The sequence below is a fragment of the Neopsephotus bourkii genome, unplaced genomic scaffold (genome assembly GCF_033783945.1).
Source record: "Neopsephotus bourkii isolate Nb327-2 ecotype Australia unplaced genomic scaffold, CSIRO-AGI_Nbou_v1 NB_214, whole genome shotgun sequence".
Classification (NCBI taxonomy): Eukaryota; Metazoa; Chordata; class Aves; order Psittaciformes; family Psittacidae; genus Neopsephotus; species Neopsephotus bourkii.
Genome location: NW_026900726.1, coordinates 224,663 through 243,080, shown reverse-complemented (window position 1 = coordinate 243,080; position 18,418 = coordinate 224,663). Strand labels below are relative to the sequence as shown.

The 18,418-nt window shown below is 49.1% G+C and overlaps 1 protein-coding gene across 5 annotated transcripts in view; it reads right to left on the bottom strand.

Annotated features, from left to right (window-relative positions):
* The window catches only part of IGSF3 (immunoglobulin superfamily member 3), a 157,420-nt gene that overhangs the window by 9,304 nt on the left and 129,698 nt on the right, over positions 1-18,418 (bottom strand). For all 5 annotated transcript variants that reach the window (XM_061344382.1, XM_061344385.1, XM_061344381.1 and 2 more), the window contains one exon: positions 17,709-18,113. In XM_061344382.1, the coding sequence (XP_061200366.1) occupies positions 17,709-18,113 (405 nt within the window). The remainder of the gene's footprint in view (positions 1-17,708; positions 18,114-18,418) is intronic.

Sequence of the window (18,418 nt, the reverse complement as noted above, 5' to 3'; positions counted from 1 at the left end):
CCTTTCTTAATTCACTGTGATCTAAGGCACCAAATCTAGCAATAAGACTACACCCACATTCAACATTGGGTTTTTTTTATGGAAAAATCATACCACTTGCACCTCAAAGCAATAAACTGTGAACAGAGAAACTGGTCAACAGAGAAAACCATCTCCATGAAAGGTGAATTAAACGAGACTCTACTGCTGTCACATGCCAACTGTGTCAGTGACGTGTAACCCACAGACATGCAGTAGCTAGGGGACCAAACATGGGTACAATTAGCAAAGAGGAGCAAGCACTAGACTGGAAGGAATCAGCAGGGAGCAAGCTCCAGCAGCCAGGAAATTTGGCTCCAGGTACAGCAGACTGCTCCAGGACAAGATACAGGCATATCACCTACCCTGGCTTCCCAAGAGCAACTGCATTTCCCACATGGGTAGCTAACCAGTCACACAGTGTCGAGGATGACATGGCAGCATCACTGGCTCTTGTCCCTGCAAGGAGAGCGCCACACTGTTTTTCCCATTCCTCTCTCCCTGCAGGAGCACATGAAGCCTCCACTGTGTGTGCTCAGGCTGCGCCTGTCACCCAAGCCTTTGACCCAGGGCATTCCAGTCTGTGGGGGAGGACACAAAGCGCCTTCCTGTGACACTTGTGCTTGGCCTGCCTGGGAGCACTGCTGGCTACAGACTGGAGGAGAGGACCAGCTCCTGGCGAGACACACCGCCTCTCCTCCACCTCCCCTCACATGGCAGCTCTCTGAAAGCAGGCATGCTCTCCCATTGCAGAGCGAAGGGATTCTGCTGACAACTGGTGACTCTCTTAACCTAACGAGCGCCCTGGGCACAAGTGACAGGACACAAGTGTGGCACCACAGGCACAAACAGCTGCAGGCTGCCAGGGGAGCTGTGCATATCCACATCCTGGAAACCCATCCCACACATCCTCTTTGTGAGGAAGCAATGCTGTCTCCTCTCTCCCACCGACACATGCATCCTGGTTTTGCTTCCAGCTCCCCTTGGGCCCAGGGTCTCGGATGCCTGTCAGCACAAGCAATGAGTGACAGAGATGAGCGATAGGATGGGCACAGGCAAACAACTTCAAATGGGAGGGATGAACTCCCGTCCAGTGACAAGTTCTGCTTTAAGACAGCATCTGAGATAGGCATCCTGTTAAATTGATTGCCTGTGGCTTTAATCAGTGTGCTAATAAAAACCCAATGGCTGTGTAAGGGGTATGGCACACAGAGAGTGGACAGAGGGAAGAAGGGAAATAGACCCTTGTCTTTCCACCCTGAAGACTTCAACCTAATGGAGAGATTTAGCACCACCCTGTTGTATTTCTGCCATACCCCAGACACATTCTTTCCCCTTTGTTTCATTCAGGACAGCAGCTTTAGCCACTGCACCCACACTCATCCCACCTTTTCAGCTCACCACTGGTTAAGAAAGGTTATTTTGAGCATTAATCAATCTTCCAAGTCCCTGGGAGATGAACCAATAAGGGGGAAGGTGATTCTCAGCAGTTTCCTTTCTCCCCCAGCCCCTTTTCCAAACAGTTTATTTTTAATTGGTACCAGATTATTTTCTGCAACCGTTACTAAGGAAACCTCTGTTACTATAGCAACCACGTATGTTAAGTCAGTAGTCTTATATCTATTAAAATGCAGTATATACACATGCTGTGTGTGATGGGGTTGCTCAATATCAACACACACACAGACAAAGCCAGGGTATGCACAGAGCAGCTGAGATGCAAGCACCCCTTCCAGTGCTCTTCCCAAATCATGGCAACTCCTGGAGATGAAAACGAAGAGGATAGGCATGGACCAATTTTAAGCCTGGTGTTTGGGGTGCCAGACCTGCACCTCACATGTGACAGATGTATTTCACTGAAGCAGTGAAAGCTTGTTCCCACACCATAATCGTGGCTATTCTTGCTGTGCATGGATCCCTGAGATCTTGGATGGCGTCCGTGAAGCTCTCCCTGCTTCTGTCTGACACTTGGGAAGATGTCTTCTATTGTGGGGGTGAGGGTGATAGGGAAAAAAAATCTTATTAACTATGGCAAAAATGAGATCTTAAACCCCCCAGCTCTCCAAGCCCTCCTTGGCAGTCACTGCAGCCAGCATCCAGGAATTTGTGTACTCATGTACAGGGACCCCCCCAGATCTTGATGAGATGATCGCTTCTCCTGCTTGCTGCCAGCTGGAGCAGCAAGCCCTGGCAAGGAATTACAGGTCTTCCCTTTGCTAGACTGTACACACTTGCAGAGGTTCCTACACTGTGTGTGGAGTTTCCCCTAGATTAGAGGTATCTGTGGTAGGTAATGACACCCCTGCCTCATCTAACATGAATTACTTTCCTAACGGAGGCACACCACGGAAGATGCAAGTGAAGGTTTTGTTTCCCTCCCACAGAATTAGGGAGGACACTCTCAGTATTTTCCAGTCTGTGAACACCAAATACTTTCCTGCCCAGGCACTGGCTCCTCATAGTAAATGCGTACCTACCTCTTCTTGATTACCTTTTGCAGATCCTATAGAAATAATTAACAGCTTTTACAGACCACAGGCTGAAAACTGCTGAGTTGGAAGCATGGTGGCACAGAGGTTACCTTGGGGCAGCTTCACATTTGGGCTACAGCTGGGTTTTCAGGCTCATGCAGGGGAGAGATCCTCTGCCACAGTCTGGTTAAGACTTGGGAACCTTTCAGGGGCAGCTCGTGCTTCTGACTTCCCACAGGGATGATCATCAGCCATCATTCACATATATGCAAACTTATCCAAAAGCCTCATTTTGCATTTGGGGAAAATGATTTAAAAAGGATAGGGGAGAAATAATCCTGAAGTTGGTGGTCCAGGGTAATGGTGAGGGTAATGGTACAACACAACATTCTTTCCAACCTGGTAGTAAGTCTGCTGTAGCACAGGGTGGGTCTTTCTGTGCCCCATGCAACTTGCCAGGTCATGTTTAAAGATGCCTGCCATGACATGGAAATGACTGTAGCTGCTGGTGCATGAGTGAGGTTGCAAGACCCCAAGAACTGAGCCAGTCAAACCTTGCTTGCCCTCCTGACACAGGGAAACTCCCTTTCCTGGCTTAGGGATTTGCCTGGGCAGAGAGCCAGGAAGGGGCTTGGTCTTCAAATGCTGAACTGATGTGTTCTGCTCCAGTGTGCCAGGGCAGGGCTGCTCCAGCCCTCTGTCAGGCAGCAGAAGTGGTGGGCACAATGATGTGAACAGGTATGTGGCATTTTTCTGCTGCACTGTCAAGAGACTGATGTTCTCTTAACAGCCTCCTGAACATCTGCTTAATGAGGGAAACAGGTGCATTATCTAGGTGAAGTTATCATGCACATCATCTGCAAACCATAATCCTGTTGCCATGACGTCTCCTGGCTCCCTGGGGAGTGTCAGTAAAGATGGTATCATACCTTGATGTACTGTAATTGGCCCTATGCACGCTATTAAGGCTTTCAGTTTACACTGGCAACAAGTCATGATAACAATCCTCATATTTTTTCTTTTTTTAAGCCACCCTGGTCTAGCAGCCCCTGTGAACCAGTGCAAGCTCTCTGAAGAACAAGTACAGGCACTGAACTCTTCAGCAGTGCCTGGGCCAGGGTCCTGCAGGCAGCACAGGACAGAAGACATCAGAAGACATGCACGGTCTCGGGATACCTGTGGCAGTCCCTGGTCTTCAAAGCTTGCACCTCTGGGCTGGGGGCCAGGTCAGACACCACCTTACAACCACAGCAGGCTACTGCATGGCTAGGTACTCTACAAGCTGGTATATACGTTAGTTTTCCATACACCATCAAGCAGGCAATCAGTCTCCTCAAGCTGGACATGTGGTAAGCACAGTTATACAAATAACTGGGGAAAGGGAAAGCAGTCACCAGAGGCAATGATGTGATTCACAGCTTTTCTGCTGACTTGCTGCAATGGTGAAGCCACCTGGCTCCCTGCCCTCTGTTTCCTAATTATCAAGCAGGGGTTACAACACTTACCTTTATTAAAGCACTTTGCAATCTGTACCTTAAAGTTCTGCAATGAAAAGATGCTGTATCTCAGACTCCTTACATCATCTTCCCTTGTAGAGAGCAAGAGAATACAACAGCGGGAATTTACTTCCCACCTGGGAGCCACTGTTACACCAAATCCTGGGAATGACAATGTTTAATTGCAGCTGAAGATGCCTTCCCCTCAAACAGCCCCATAGAAAACCCTGCAGCCCACAGAGCCCCTGAGGAGTCCTCTCACCACAGTGGGGAGGCGCTGTCCCACTTTGCAGGCTGATGCCCTCTGGGGAAAGCTCCTCCAGAAGATTCTCTTGCCTGGAGAGAACTGATGAAGTGTTGAAAAAAGTTTTCCTGGGGAATGTCCTACTTTTAAAAGCCTCCGCTGGGATTTTCACTGAGGTGTATGATGTGGGGGGTGTAAGCAGAAACAAGGCCAACCCAGCCTGAACCCAAACCCAGTTTAACACCAGACATGCGGTTTATCAGACTGGTCAGGAGGGATTCATTTCCAGGAGCACAGACCCAAGGTGACTTCCTGCAAGGAACTGCTGTCTCTCCAGTATCCTGAAGGGCACTGACTGGACTTTTGGCGCAAACTCACCTAACGACTCAGCCTGCAGTCACAATCCAGAGGTGCCTCATCATTTTCCTTGCTAGGGCCCAAAAAGCACTTAGTGCCCAAATTCCTCTTGGGTGATATGCACCTGGGATTCAAGAGACCTGTGTGTAGGTCACTGCCGTGCAACAGGCTTAGACATGCGCTAACACTCTGCCAGCCCTTCTCCCTTCCACAAAGCAGGGCTGAAGAGCTTCCTCCACAAGTTGCAAGGACACCCATGTTAATGACCACAGAGAAATGGGGCAATGGGAATCAAGCAAGCACACACTAGTCTTCTGACTCAGTGTGGCAAGGGGTGGGTGATTCAGGCTACTAAGTTAGCTGAAAGCAAACCATGTTCAAAAGGGAAAGACGTATGAGCCCTTTCAGAAAAGAGGCACCAGAGGAATGGCATTCACAGAAGGGAAGATGAGATGCTCCTAGGAGGACTTTGCTTATCTGGCATAGAAATCATTGCAAAGTAAAGACAGAGACTTCCAAGCACTGGGCGGCCTCCCCCGAGAAGGCAGGAACATGGCAGTGCAGCTCCTGACTCCTGCTATTCACTTTTTAACAGAATGCAATTCCTCCTCAAACTGGATTAGCAAGGCTGCAAACTGCATTAGTCAACATGGGAGGCTGCTGGTGCAACAGGAGCAGGGGAAAGGGAAATAGCATTAGACTTTGCCTGCCATTATTACTGCCATTATTAACTTGTCATTTTACTGTAGTGTTCCTATAACAATGAATTATTGCCTGCAAACAGGCTGACATGATTGAATTACTGAGAGCAGCTCCATGGGAAGCAGAGAGAGTGTTAAACCCTTCCTCAGGAAGGCTCAGCTGCTGCCACCTCCCAAGCAGGCAGAGAGCCTTTGAACAGTAACCTACCATCTTGACCTTCAGAAGTGCTGGTTTCGGAGCAATGCCCAAACTGCTCATGTCTAGGTTGCAAATACACTGCTCTAGGTTGGATATGCAAAAAAAACCCAAAGCAAAATATATGTCTGTCTGCAGCAGCAACAGAGATCCACAGCTGGAGCTCCCCCACCTCTTGCAGGTCTTCCTGCAATCACTCTAGCCTACTGATTTTGTACAGCTAAATCCCTACTTCTCCATGATCCTCCTTTCCGATACAGAGGGCTGTGCCAGGGCAGAGACCTTGTGCAGACTGGGAAGAGGCTGGCATGCCTTCACCCACCCTTACCATGCCCCTTGGCATCACCCCAGGAGCCACAGAAATGATACTCTACTTCCCTGGGATTTGAGAATCTTTAGCCTGCCTGCAAGTACTGCTCATGCTTTGCCAAACATCAGCTACATGACATTTCTTCCCAGATTTACTGCTCTTTGTATGATGCTGCAAATAGTGTTTCTTGCAGCATGGACTGGTGGGTGCTCTCAGCCCCAGGAGCAAGCCTAGGAGCTGGTTTGACTACCTCCTCTCAAGGACACAAAGAGGCCAGGAATAAACCAAGTGCCCTGCATTTTCAGCAAGTTGCTGCAAAATCCGTAGCCCATTAGACACAGGCGTTCCCCATCCTCACAGCCTGCTGCTGCAGCAAGATGTGCTCAGCACTGTGATACTGTGATAAATACTGGTGCACATCCATGGTGACCATCACCTATACCAACAGCCCCAGCCCTGAATTCAGCCCCAAGCACTGGCTCATGCCCTGAAGCTCACTGTGCTACTGTAGCTTGGGGAAATGCAGCATGATGTACTCAAAATGCTATCACAGGGTGCTGTGGCAAAACAGAACAGGCATCTCCCCTCAAACCCTGCAGTGGACCTGCCTCCTCTGCTGTATCCTTGTTGGCTGCAGCCCTGCAGAAGGTGAGCACCACATAATCCAAACCTACTGACAAACATCCTAGTGCCTCCTCACTCCCAAAAGCAGCACAGTCAAGACAGCTGACCTACCAAACACATAGGCAGCAGGTCAAGTCCATCACTGCATGCCTCATGCTGTGGTGTGAAAACTGCATGCAGACAGTGACAAGGACATCTGCTCAGCCATGGGATTACCAGCCATGCCATGCTGGAGTCTCTGGAGCAGCTAACAAACTAGAGGTAATCAAGTGTGGCCTTGGGGAGGCATGCATATGTGACCCAGAAAGTCTATTCTAAGCCCAGAAGCCAAACATCTTGAGCATATATGTGAAAGGCCATGTGTGTAGCTTCAGGGATTGAGAAAGCTGGAAAGTCCACAGCCTCTGAGGTCTTGTCATGGATAAGCCAGAGATCTCCATCTGTGATGTGCTTGGGAAAAGCAAGAACTTTCCCAAAGAGAAAGAATGGCAAGAAACAAATCTACCCCAAAGCAAAATGCCCCACAAAACCAAAACCAGAAACCTTCCTGCCAATAAAATGAAAGAAAAAGTTCTGCAGGAGAGAGAGGAGGGGAGGGAGGAATAAAAGACTTCCAGCATGAGTTGTGCCTCCTGTCAGAAAACAATATACAGCTCACTGATCACTTGTAAATTAAAATATGGAGACAGGATCACTGGAAGATAAATTCAGTACCAAGCCAGAGCCAATGAGGATGAAGAAAGAAAACAAAGTAACATACTGACATATTTAATCAAGTCCTCATCAGAAAGATTTCAAACAAAGGAACGTTCCGTCAATTAGGGAGAAAAAGAAAGTAATTAACTGTACCTGAAGAGCAAGTTCTCACACACACTGCAGCACCACACACAAACTCCCATGCTGCTCTGGAGGCTGGCCAATAATGGCTCAACCTCCTAGCAGGCTGCCAGAAACATATTTGAGAAGTTTGCGTAGGTGCATACTAAGAGTACAACTGCACCCTGTAGCGCATGGCTGACTTCTGCATGTACTGTATTTGATTTGAGAGTTTCCTGCAGCTACTGCTAAAAAGCTGGCTGCAAGGCAGAGAGAGATGAGATGCTGAGGGTGACAGCAAATGCTATTTTCTTGCCATCCGGAGAGCAAGCTCTCCAGACAGCCCCCAGGCAGGATCGTGAGGTGTTCTGGACACTGCCCACACCAGCCCTGATAAGCCCAGGTTGCCAGCGCTGCCCTCTGTGCAAAGATGAAGTCCCCTGAGAAGGACACAACTGCATCCCTCAAAAGCACTCTACTCACCTTTAACTATGCCCTTCCACCACGTTAATTTTCTGCAGGTTTAGTAAACTGAGCTGGTGCACAGTGGCATCAATGCTGGCACAAGGAATGGCTCAGGACCATGCAGTCAGCAGCACGCGTCAGGGATGAGGACCAATGTCTTCTCTGAAACCAAGTGCTAGATCAGTTCTACCTGCACTCAAAATACTCCTGATGCTACTGCCTCCGTAATCAGTGCATTCGACACCTGTGTGGAAGACCAACCAAGTGAAATGAGCCATCTGTTGTTGCTTAAGAAATTTGTCTTGACTTCCTTAAGGATCAAGAAAGTATTACAGCAGGATGGGCTACAGATTCATCACTCTACTCCCTGCTTCTCTTGTTATATGGGACAGGGAAAATGTAGGAGTTTTATTTAACAGTATTCCAAATTCCTATTTAAGCAACTAAGATGGCCCTAGGAGCCAACTTCTATTATACATGTTAAAATAAAAAGACCCTGAACCATAGGGTCAGCATGTCTGGAGCCTGCCATTTTGCTCTAAGGAAGCAGATCTCAGGTTCAGTGAACCCAGGAATTTAGTTTTTCACCAATGTCAATACAGGTAGAAACCCCACAATACTCAGCCCTTTATGAATCCTATGTTCTGGATAAGCATTCAGATAAAAATTGTCCTTGTTTATTCTGATGACACAGAGTTATTAATCTCACAAGGTAAAATCACCATGAGAAGAAATGGCTGGATTTATTTTATCGAAATTGCTCCCTTTATGTTGGCACTGCTGCACTACCTGGCTATGCAGGTCACTGCTGTGCTGAAAAGCAAAGACATTGTCTCCGATCCCCAGACCATCAGTCAAACCAGTGCTGACAAAGGCAAGAGGCAGGGAACTTAGAGTAACTTGGGTTGGGCCATATCTCTGCCTGGCTTTTCGGCATTGCTCTCAAAACATCCTGGCTGTGGGAAGGATTTACACAGAGTAGTTTCTCATCCCAGGAGAAGCATCCAACAACAATATGGAAGCATAAGGTTCCAGGCATAAGGACAGACAGCCAAAGCTGCTGCTCGGGCATTTTGGGAAGGATACCTGTCTGGGTATCACTCTGACTGGAGGGGTGAGGATGCAGCAAGAGAAAAATCATGCTGCTGCAGCACTGAACCTGCTGACCCTGAGGCCTCTCACCCTGCAGAGACCAGCATGACAGCTAAGGGGCTGGGGCTCCATACACAGGCTGGGGAAGGAGAATGGTGGTCAATGCCTGGCTGGAAACCCACTCATCACCAGCACTTCCTCTCCCCAAAGAGCTGCCCCTGCTAACTCTGCTTTTGAAGTCTTCAAGGACATCAGGGATGCACAAAGCTTTGGAGCTGGACAACGTCTAAGTACTGTTCACTGCGGAGTATTTCAGTCCAAGTAAAGCAAACAGCAAATCAATGAGAAACTAAAGTGTGCGTTGAAAAGATGTTCAAGACTACATCAAAGAAGTTGCATGTGCACAGACTGCGAACAGGCTGACACCGTGGTTCTGTGTATGCATGCTGCAAATGGGAGTTGAAAACCACTCAGGAGATATTAAGGAGAGAAGCAGAGCGTGCTTTGAAACTGAAGTGAAAAAATGGCTCCTAAAAAAGCAAGCGTGAAGAGAGTTAATTTGAACAGAGCAGCATATCCTGAATACAGCCCAGGTGTCCTGGCACTGTCAGTCTTCACAGGGGGCTGAAAAACAAGACTGCCTGCAGCATAGAATCATAAAATAGTTAGGGTTGGAAAGGACCTTAAGATCATCCAGTTCCAACCCCCTGCCATGGGCAGGGGCACCACACACTAGACCATGTCGACTAAGACTGTCCAAGCTGGCCTTCCAACACTACCAGGGAAGGAGCATTCACAACTTCCTTGGGCAACCTGTGCCAGTGCCTCATGACCCTCACAGAGAAGAATTTCTTCCTTATATCTAACCTGAACTTTCCCTGTTTAAGTTTTAACCCATTACCCCTTGTCCTATCACTACAGTCCCTAATGAAGAGTCCCTCCCCAGCATCCCTAGACCCCCTTCAGATACTGGAAGGCTGCTATGAGGTCTCCACGCAGCCTTCTCTTCTCCAGGCTGAACAGCCCCAACTGTCTTCATATGGGAGGTGCTCCAGTCCCCTGATCATCCTTGTGGCCTCCTCTGGACTTGTTCCAACAGTTCCATGTCCTTTTTATGTTGAGGACACCAGAACTGCACACAATACTCCAAGTGAGGTCTCACAAGAGCAGAGTAGAGGGGCAGGATCACCTCCTTCGACCTGCTGGTCATGCTCCTTTTGATGCAGCCCAGGATACTGTTGGCTTTCTGGGCTGCAAGTGCACACTGAAGCTGGCTCATGTTCATTTTCTCATTGACCAGCACCCCCAAGTCCTTCTCTGCAGGGCTGCTCTGAATCTTTTCTTTGACCATCCTGTAGCTGTGTCTGGGATTGCCCCAACCCAGGTGTAGGACCTTGCACTTGGCATGGTTAAACTTCATGAGGTTGGCATCAGTCCACCTCACAAGCGTGTCAAGGTCCCTCTGGATGGCATTCCTTCCCTCCAGCGTATCAACCGAACCACACAGCTTGGTGTCATCGGCAAACTTGCTGAGGGCGCACTCAATCCCACTGTCCATGTCAGCGACAAAGATGTTAAACAATACCGGTCCTAACACCAATCCCTGAGGGACACCACTCGTTACTGGTCTCCAGCCGGACATTGAGCCATTGACCACAACTCTTTGTGTACGGCCATCCAGCCAGTTCTTTATCGACCAAGTGGCCCATTCATCAAATTGATGTCTCTCCAATTTGGAGACACAAATGTTGTGTGGGACGGTGTCAAACGCTTTACACAAGTCCAGGTAGATGACATCAACTGCTCTACCGCTGTCCATCAGTTCTGTAGCCCCATCATAGAAGGGCACTAAAGTGGTCAGGCAGGATTTCCCCTTAGTGAAGCCATGCTGACTGTCAGCAAGCACCTTGTTGTTTTTCATGTGCCTTAGCATGCCTTCCAGGAGAATCTGCTCCAGGATTTTGCCAAGCACAGAGGTGAAAATGACTGGTCTGTAGTTCCCTTGGTCTTCCACATTCACCTCCTTGAAAATGGGGGTTATATTTCCCTTTTTCCAGTCATCGGGAACTTCACCTGACTGCCATGATTTTTCAGATATGATGGCCAGTGGCTTAGCAACTTCATTCACCAGCTCCTTCAGGACCATTGGATGGATTTCATCAGGACCCATGGACTTGTGCACGTTCAGGTTCTTAAGATGGTCTCAGACCAGTTCCTCTCCTACAGTAGGCCCAAGGTCTTCATTCTCACAGTCCCTGCGTCTGCCTTCTGGGTGGTGTGGTCAGAGCATTTGCCAGTGAAGACTGAGGCAAAGAAGTCATTTAGAACCTCAGCCTTCTCCAAATACTGTGTAGCCAGTTCTCCTGACAGCTTCTGGAGAGAGCCCAGTCTGTCTGTCCCTACTCTTTCATTTGCAATGTACCTATAGAATCCCCTGTTATCTTTTACATCCCTAGCCAAGTTTAATTCTAACTGGGCCTTAGCTTTCCTAACCTGGTCCCTAGCTTCCCAGACAACATCCCTGTACTCTTCTTAGGCCACCTGTCCTTGCTTCCACCTTTTATAAGTCTCTTTTCTCCCTCCAAGTTTCCTCAGCAGCTCCTTATCCAAGGTCTCCTGGCCCTCCTACTGCATTTCCTTCTAGTTGGGATGCAACACTCCTGAGTGTGTAGCAGGTGATCCTTGAAGATCAACCAACAGTCTTGGGCCCCCCTGCCCTCTAGGGCTATATCCCATGGAACCTTACTGAGCAGGTTCCTGAAGAGGCCAAAGTCTGCTCTCTTGAAGTCCAGGGCAGTGAGCTTGCTGCACACTCTTCTCACTGTCCTGAGGATCTCAAATTCGACCATCTCGTGATCGCTGCAGCCAAGGCTGCCCTGGAGCATCACGTTTCCAACAAGCCCTTCCCTGCTGGTGAGCACAAGGTCAGGCATGGCACCTCTCATTGTCAGCTCCTCTATTACTTGCAGAAGGAAGCTGTCTTCCACACAATCAAGGAACCTCCTGGATTGCTTGTGCTGGACCATACCGTCCCTCCAACAGGTATCAGGATGGTTGAAGTCCCCCATGAGGACAAGGGCCTGCGAGTGTGAGGTGGGTGCTTTGGCTCTAATGACACCAATGTAAGCTCACACTGATGTATGACCTACACTGGTCCAGGTTTCCTGGATGAATGATATGGTGGAGCATCTCTCCAATTCCACAGCTGGCTTGATAAAGCCAGCCAGGAAACACCCCACAGGAGAAACCCCACCTCAAACCTGTATTCACAAACCAGTGCCCAAGGACTAGAGGGAATGTTATATACTACAGAGGCAGCAAGAGAAGGCTCTCGGGTATGTGTGACAGTGACAGTACATAGAAAAGATGGGGGACAAGGATGGAGTGTGATGGTTAAGTGTGGAGAAAAGGCACCCCGAGGTGCCAGCATGGGATAAATAAGTATGCCGAAGAGGCAGTGGCAAGTCTAAGTGAGGAAGCTGTCCCAGAGGACCTGGCAAGTATGGGGATAGAGCTTCCCAAGAAAACATGCAGGGTAGGAGACTATCAGGGGTATGAGGTAGAAGCAGCAAACTCACCTGTGCTACCTCAAAAAGAGCTCCAGCTAGGTCTCTAATGCAGGTTGATGCAAGGGAACAGCCCTGGGTCACACAACACTGAATCCCTTCATTTTGTCTTTACAGTGTGGTGGAAGCCATGAGGAAAGAGCAGCAGCTCTGAGCCAGAACAGCAGGTCTGGCCCCACTGGTGGTGAAGGGAACGGCACAAAGTCCCTGAGCACCCAGGGGAGAAGAAACTGCTCTGCACCACAGTGGCAGCTGCTGATGAACAGCCTCCTGTCTCTCCTGAGCACTTCTTGACCTCCTTCATCACTCAAGCAAGAGTAAAACTATCTGCCAGATGGAGCAGGTGCTGTAAAACAGGGAAGCAGTGCTATCCTACAGAGAAAAAACACTCTGGGATCAAGAAAGCAGCGAACTTAAGTTTCCAGACTTAACTTCTGTATCCAACTCATTAGCTTTCCTTGTTCAACTTTATTGCTGGATGCTGCCAGCAGCAAATAGTGTCAAGTTTTAAAGTGGGCACTTTGTGGCCCTTGAAAACACTTGTTTGAGCTCACATTAAAGAGTGTGGTCAGTACCCCACTGGCTACTCATCATAGAAAAGGCATCTTTCACATCCATCCACAAGAGGATACCTCACATGCAGACGTTACCAAGAAATGAGATGGAAGAAAGGCATTAACAGCAATATTTTTCATTTCTTAGGGAAAGCCTCTCCTTATACTCCACAAGTGTCTTGGCAATTGTTTGCCCTCCTGCCTCAGCATTAAGCGTGCCATACAGCAGCCTGGTTTTCCAGTTCTTCTCTGCCTCATCCCCACCCTGTGAAGTCACAACCGTCACCTGCCTGGCCACTCACCGAGTCTTCAGAGAAGATGAGCAGGATACTGAGCAGCTTCTCTGCAGCTGCCACAGATGTGGTCTCGGACAAAATCTAAGGGTCCTCTGCCCTCCACCCCTTAGATTTCACTGTCTACCACCAGCCCAGTGCAGCCAAACTGCTGTCAGTGGTGGTTTCTCATGGGTAGCAGAAGGGCAGCAGAAGGGCAGCAGAGTGCTGTGTTCCCACCCAAGTGAAGCACAGCTCTGGCTTACCCCACTCTCAAAATAAGGTTCAGGCACAAGTGTCTCCCAGCTTCTCTCTCCAAGACAATGGTTTCAACCTTACAGCTCCTAATAAACCAAACTTTAAGAAGCAGACCCTGGAGAGCCCCTGGAAGCTAACTAATGCTCTAATGAAGAGCCTGAGTGCCTTGTTTGCTTGTCCACTCACAGGTCAATCAATCTGCCATAGCCCAGCTTGCAAAAAGTCAGTGAGGAGCCCAGCACCCTCGTGTATGCCTGGTTATCATCCCCCACCACCCCTCCCCATCCCTCCTCCACATTCATTACTGTCAAAAGCCCATCAGCAAGATGGCAGATTTATAGAGACAATTGCAGCTTCTCCCTGTGCACCTGCTTAAGGATTAGTCCTGAAGGAACCGGCTGAGGGACGACGCAAGGATGGAGGAGTAGGAAGAGCACAGAATAACGGGGAGGTAGGTACCCCGCAGGTTGGGTTGAAGAGGTCTATGCCCCAGTACAAAAGGGCTGAGGGGGTTGCCACAACCACCTGCTTGTGTGAAAGCCCTGCTTTTCTTTATCCTGCTATTGCCAGAGTCTCCCTAGTGCTCAGACCCCAGGCACTCTCAAAGCTCTGCCAAATCACCCCCTCACTTGTGCTGCAGGGTAAAGGTAGTGCGGTAAAATGTGTACAAGGGCAATAGCAATTCAGTGTACCAGCACAAATAGCTCCTTGCCAGAAGAATCCTACCCAGACATCCTAGCCTGCCCAGACTACAGCACAGTCCCCATCATGTCTTCTGCCCTTGCCTTAGTCCTGCAGACGACACAGATGCGCATCACCCCCAGACAGCACCTCCTGTCTCAGCTGTTCCATCCCTGAAAGGAAGCACAATCCAAGGAATAGCCAGAACAGAGCCTACCACAGGTGATCTACCCTGTCTGGTCTACAACCCTGCGTGACAGACCCTACACCAGCCTGGATTTCTGCCCCAGCCTACAGAAGTTAAAACCCAGCACTCACCCTACAGCAGTGAGGCCCCTCTCCCTGCAAGGCACACATGAGCTATCTGGGACTCGGTGCCCCTGCCTGTGCACAAACCTCCCTCTACTTTGCAACCCAAGCTGTGCAGGCTTACATGACATCAAGGAGCAAGCCATGAAAGGGATCTTCGGATCCTTCTGCTGCTTCTGGTGAACTTTTACTCAACAGCAAGTGATGAACAATGTGCCCTCATGATACTCAAATTGTCTATAAGCCCTCACACATAGAGCCAGCACCTTTTATAGGTCCTCACACTGCTAGTCCTTCTAACAGCTTCATGCCAGGAATGTCACATTCAAAGGCCAAATCTGCCTCCAGATGCCACGCAGGACACTTGTGCCATCCCTTCTACAGACCTCGTATTCAGAACTGGGTTAATGCTGCTGTTGTCTGCCTTATTCACTCCTTCCTTCAGGAGCTATGTTTTTCATTTTTCAAATACTGCTCATTTCTTTCTGGGAATAGAACAGGACTGGACTGTTTCAAGCTTCTGATTTCCTCAACATTGTCTGTTGGCCATGAGAAAGCTGTAGATGCAGCCACATTAATAAATGCAATTAAAGACTAGTGCTGCCACCTCTGCAGTTATCACTCAGCAAGGACGACATCTACAAATACTACCCATTGTGAGAGTGCCAAGGAGAGAGGGCCTGAGCACTGAAACAGCAAACCGATACACCAGGAGAAGCTTCAGCACCCTGTCCTTTGAGGATGTGGGATTTCACAGAGCAAAGAGATTAATGAAGCAATCAGGCAGCCACTATTTTACCTTTCTCACCTGAACACACTTTACAGGCTGACATATCAATTGCCACATCTGCACCTGGAACCGTCAAACAGAAAGGTCACTCTGACAAAAGAGGCAGCAGGGGTTGAAAAGGAAACCAAAATCCCAACACTAACTTACAACCTGCAAACGCACACTGGATCAATTTACCAAAACATCTCCGTACAAAACTCCTTTACAGTGTGCATTAGCGGACTGGTAGCAGAGATAGCTCACCCCAAACTCACTGGCATATGGGACAAGGCAGGAATCCATAGGTAGTGGCAAGGGAAAGAAGAAAGCCAGGACTAAGACACGTGATAGCAAACTGAAGTTATCTCAGATTAAGGTGACTACAGAGACACAGAATTAGAGTGGCAGCACTCTCGAGTATTCAACAGTTCAGGGGTCTTGACTGACCCTTCCTGCAGAAGCCCTGGATATTAATGTAAAAACCAGCACCTGCTTCATCAGCACAGGTCTCACTGGGGGGTCTCTAGGACATTCATTCAGAGGTGTCCAAGGTGCTTTCCACATTATCCTGGATCTTCTCTGGAGGTTATTCAGCCAAAGATCCAGCAAAGAAACGACATGACCCTCTGCAGCCTGCAAAACCAGAGAGAACTACAGCAGTTGCTAGTACGAATGCTGGCATTGTATTCATGGAGAACATCAACCTCAGCTCTCAGAGGCTGCCTGAGACATGGAAACAGAACAGCGGGAGTGTAACCATGCTGCCGGAGATACTCTTAGGTGTCCTCAACTTATCTTCCATCCCTCCTTGCGAACCATAAAACCACAAACATTATTAAAGGCTCACTGGACTGACAGCTAAGGTTTGTGTAGCAGTAGTTTGCTGAACAGCAGGGAGATAGGGAAAGGTAAAAACCATGGAGACCTAGATAATTTGTTCAGTTAAAGCATCACTTGATGGTTACTACTCTGGTAGAGACAAACTGGTTGCAAGACCATGGTTTATATGTCCTTTAAATGTCCCACTCACCACCACGAGCTGTGACACAGAGGCTCTCTTCTGGAAGCTGTTAACAAGGATTTCTCCTTCTCTCTGGCTCAGACACATATGCATGCACAGACATGTACAATGAAAAACCGGATTACTTCAGGGACCATAGCCAGTCAGTGCTATTTCCTAGGGGAATAAGCTGAAATAATGAACATCACTAACCTGACCTTGGGAGCAATAAAACTTGTATTACAAGGCAGGATAATCAAGATAAATGGAGGACATTAACCTGGAGATGAGAGCAAGGAAGGAGAGAGGGAAAAAAGATGATGGAGAGCTCATGAGGTGCCTGGAGCTCACAGCATCTCCTGACTTTTTGGAAGACGCGCTCAGGATTGGGGAAGGTGAAGAATATGAAAAGGGCCACTGAGGGGGAAAACACAAAGCTCAAGCCAGAATACGGACCCTAGGAAGCAGTCCCTCTGCACAGGAACACAAAAGGAGGACTACCATGCTTCAGGGACCTGAGCCAAGTCTTGAAGGTGTTAAAAGTCTCACTCCAAACATCAACTCCAGCTGTAAGGCCAAGACAGCAGTAAACTGTTCAGCTCAGTGATGGCCCAGAGCTCCCCTGACCATGTATCTTTGCAGCTTCCATGGAAAGTGGAAGGCATGACCATAATATTAGTGACAATGCCTACAGAAGGCACCTAACTCTCTCCACTGGCTGTTTAGAAAGCATAAGCACCTAGCAAGTTACCTGACTCTCCCTGCCAAGCCACGTGTCTCTTACCCAGCCATTGTAAACTCTGTGTGGGCAGCCACAGCCTCGGTGACTTCCAGCTGGGAAGAGTTCAGTTTCTGGTGGAGATGAAAGTCAGGCTCTTTGATCACTAGCTGCTTTTGAGGATGCCTCCAGCAAAGTGAGAGATGCAGCAAGTTCCTAGACGAGCTGCAGCACCTCACCTATGGTGCATGCACACACGCAGGCTTTGGTGGGAGCATGCCTCTCTTCTTTCAGCCTGTTTGCCCTGTCCCTCGCCCTCTTCCCCAGATTAGTCAGCTCTGATGAATGGAGGTGGTGATCTGAAAGCCACCTCCATTTCACAAGAACAGCCCAGGGACTGAACTGAGCTTCAGTCATAGAATCACAGAATCATAGAATGGTTTGGGTTGGAAAGGACCTTAAGATTATCTAGTTTCAACCCCCATTGCCATGGGCTTGGACGCCTCACACTAGGCCACGTTGCCCAAGGCTCTGTCCAACCTGGGCGTGAACACTGCTTCCCAGAAGGAAACCCCATGTACAATACACAAGGACCGAAGAAAGGACCCAGTTCCCCAGTGGTGGACAAGGGAGCTCCAACACATCCACAGCTGAAGAGCTGAGCAGTCCTACCTGAGCAATATACCAGTGTGAGATGTCAATCACAGCCACAAAAACAGTCCTCACTCCAGGAAGACTACCACAACACTAGCACATACCCCCAGCCCCTCTCATGCACTTTTGCCACTCACCTGGACGTAGGACCCTGATTTCCAGCAGGTTGGAGGTTCTGTCCGCCAGTCGCGTCCAGCTGCTGTTGTAGTTCTTCCTCCAGAGCTCAGCCACACACTGGTACTTGCCGGCTTCTGTGTCGCTCGCCCTGCTGATGCTCAAGCGCACGTTGTTGCTGGACTCAGCCTTCTCGATGGCAGTGCGGGTCCGGAAACCAATGTACCCATCACCCCACTGGACCCCGCCGTCACGTGTGAAGGTGACCAGGTCATGAAACTCGGTGCTGCCTGCAGGCTGGAAACGCCACGTCACTGACACCGGTACCCAAGACGGGTAGTGGGGCTTGATGATGCACTGGAGGTCGAAAGACTCGTTGTAGGTCACACCAGGGGTGCGGGAGATGGCTGTGACAGCAAAGCCAGCCTCTGCAGAAAGAGAGAAGGGCTTTGAGACACCTGCCTAGCTAGGCTCTGCTGTTAGCATGCAAAAGCTATAGTGTGGTCATCCAGTTGTGGGCCTGGAATAATCAGTCACTTGCGTTGTGCTGGCTTGTTATTTGCAATTGCAAAGTGGACACAAAAAGCAGCAGCAAAACACACTTAAGTACCTGCTGCATAGTGATGACTGCCTGCGTGAGCACTGGCTACAGCAGCAGCAGTATCATGCCTGATTTCCACCCAGAAGAGTAGATACCCTGAGACCCAGAGGTGAGCACCAGCCTCTGCAGGCT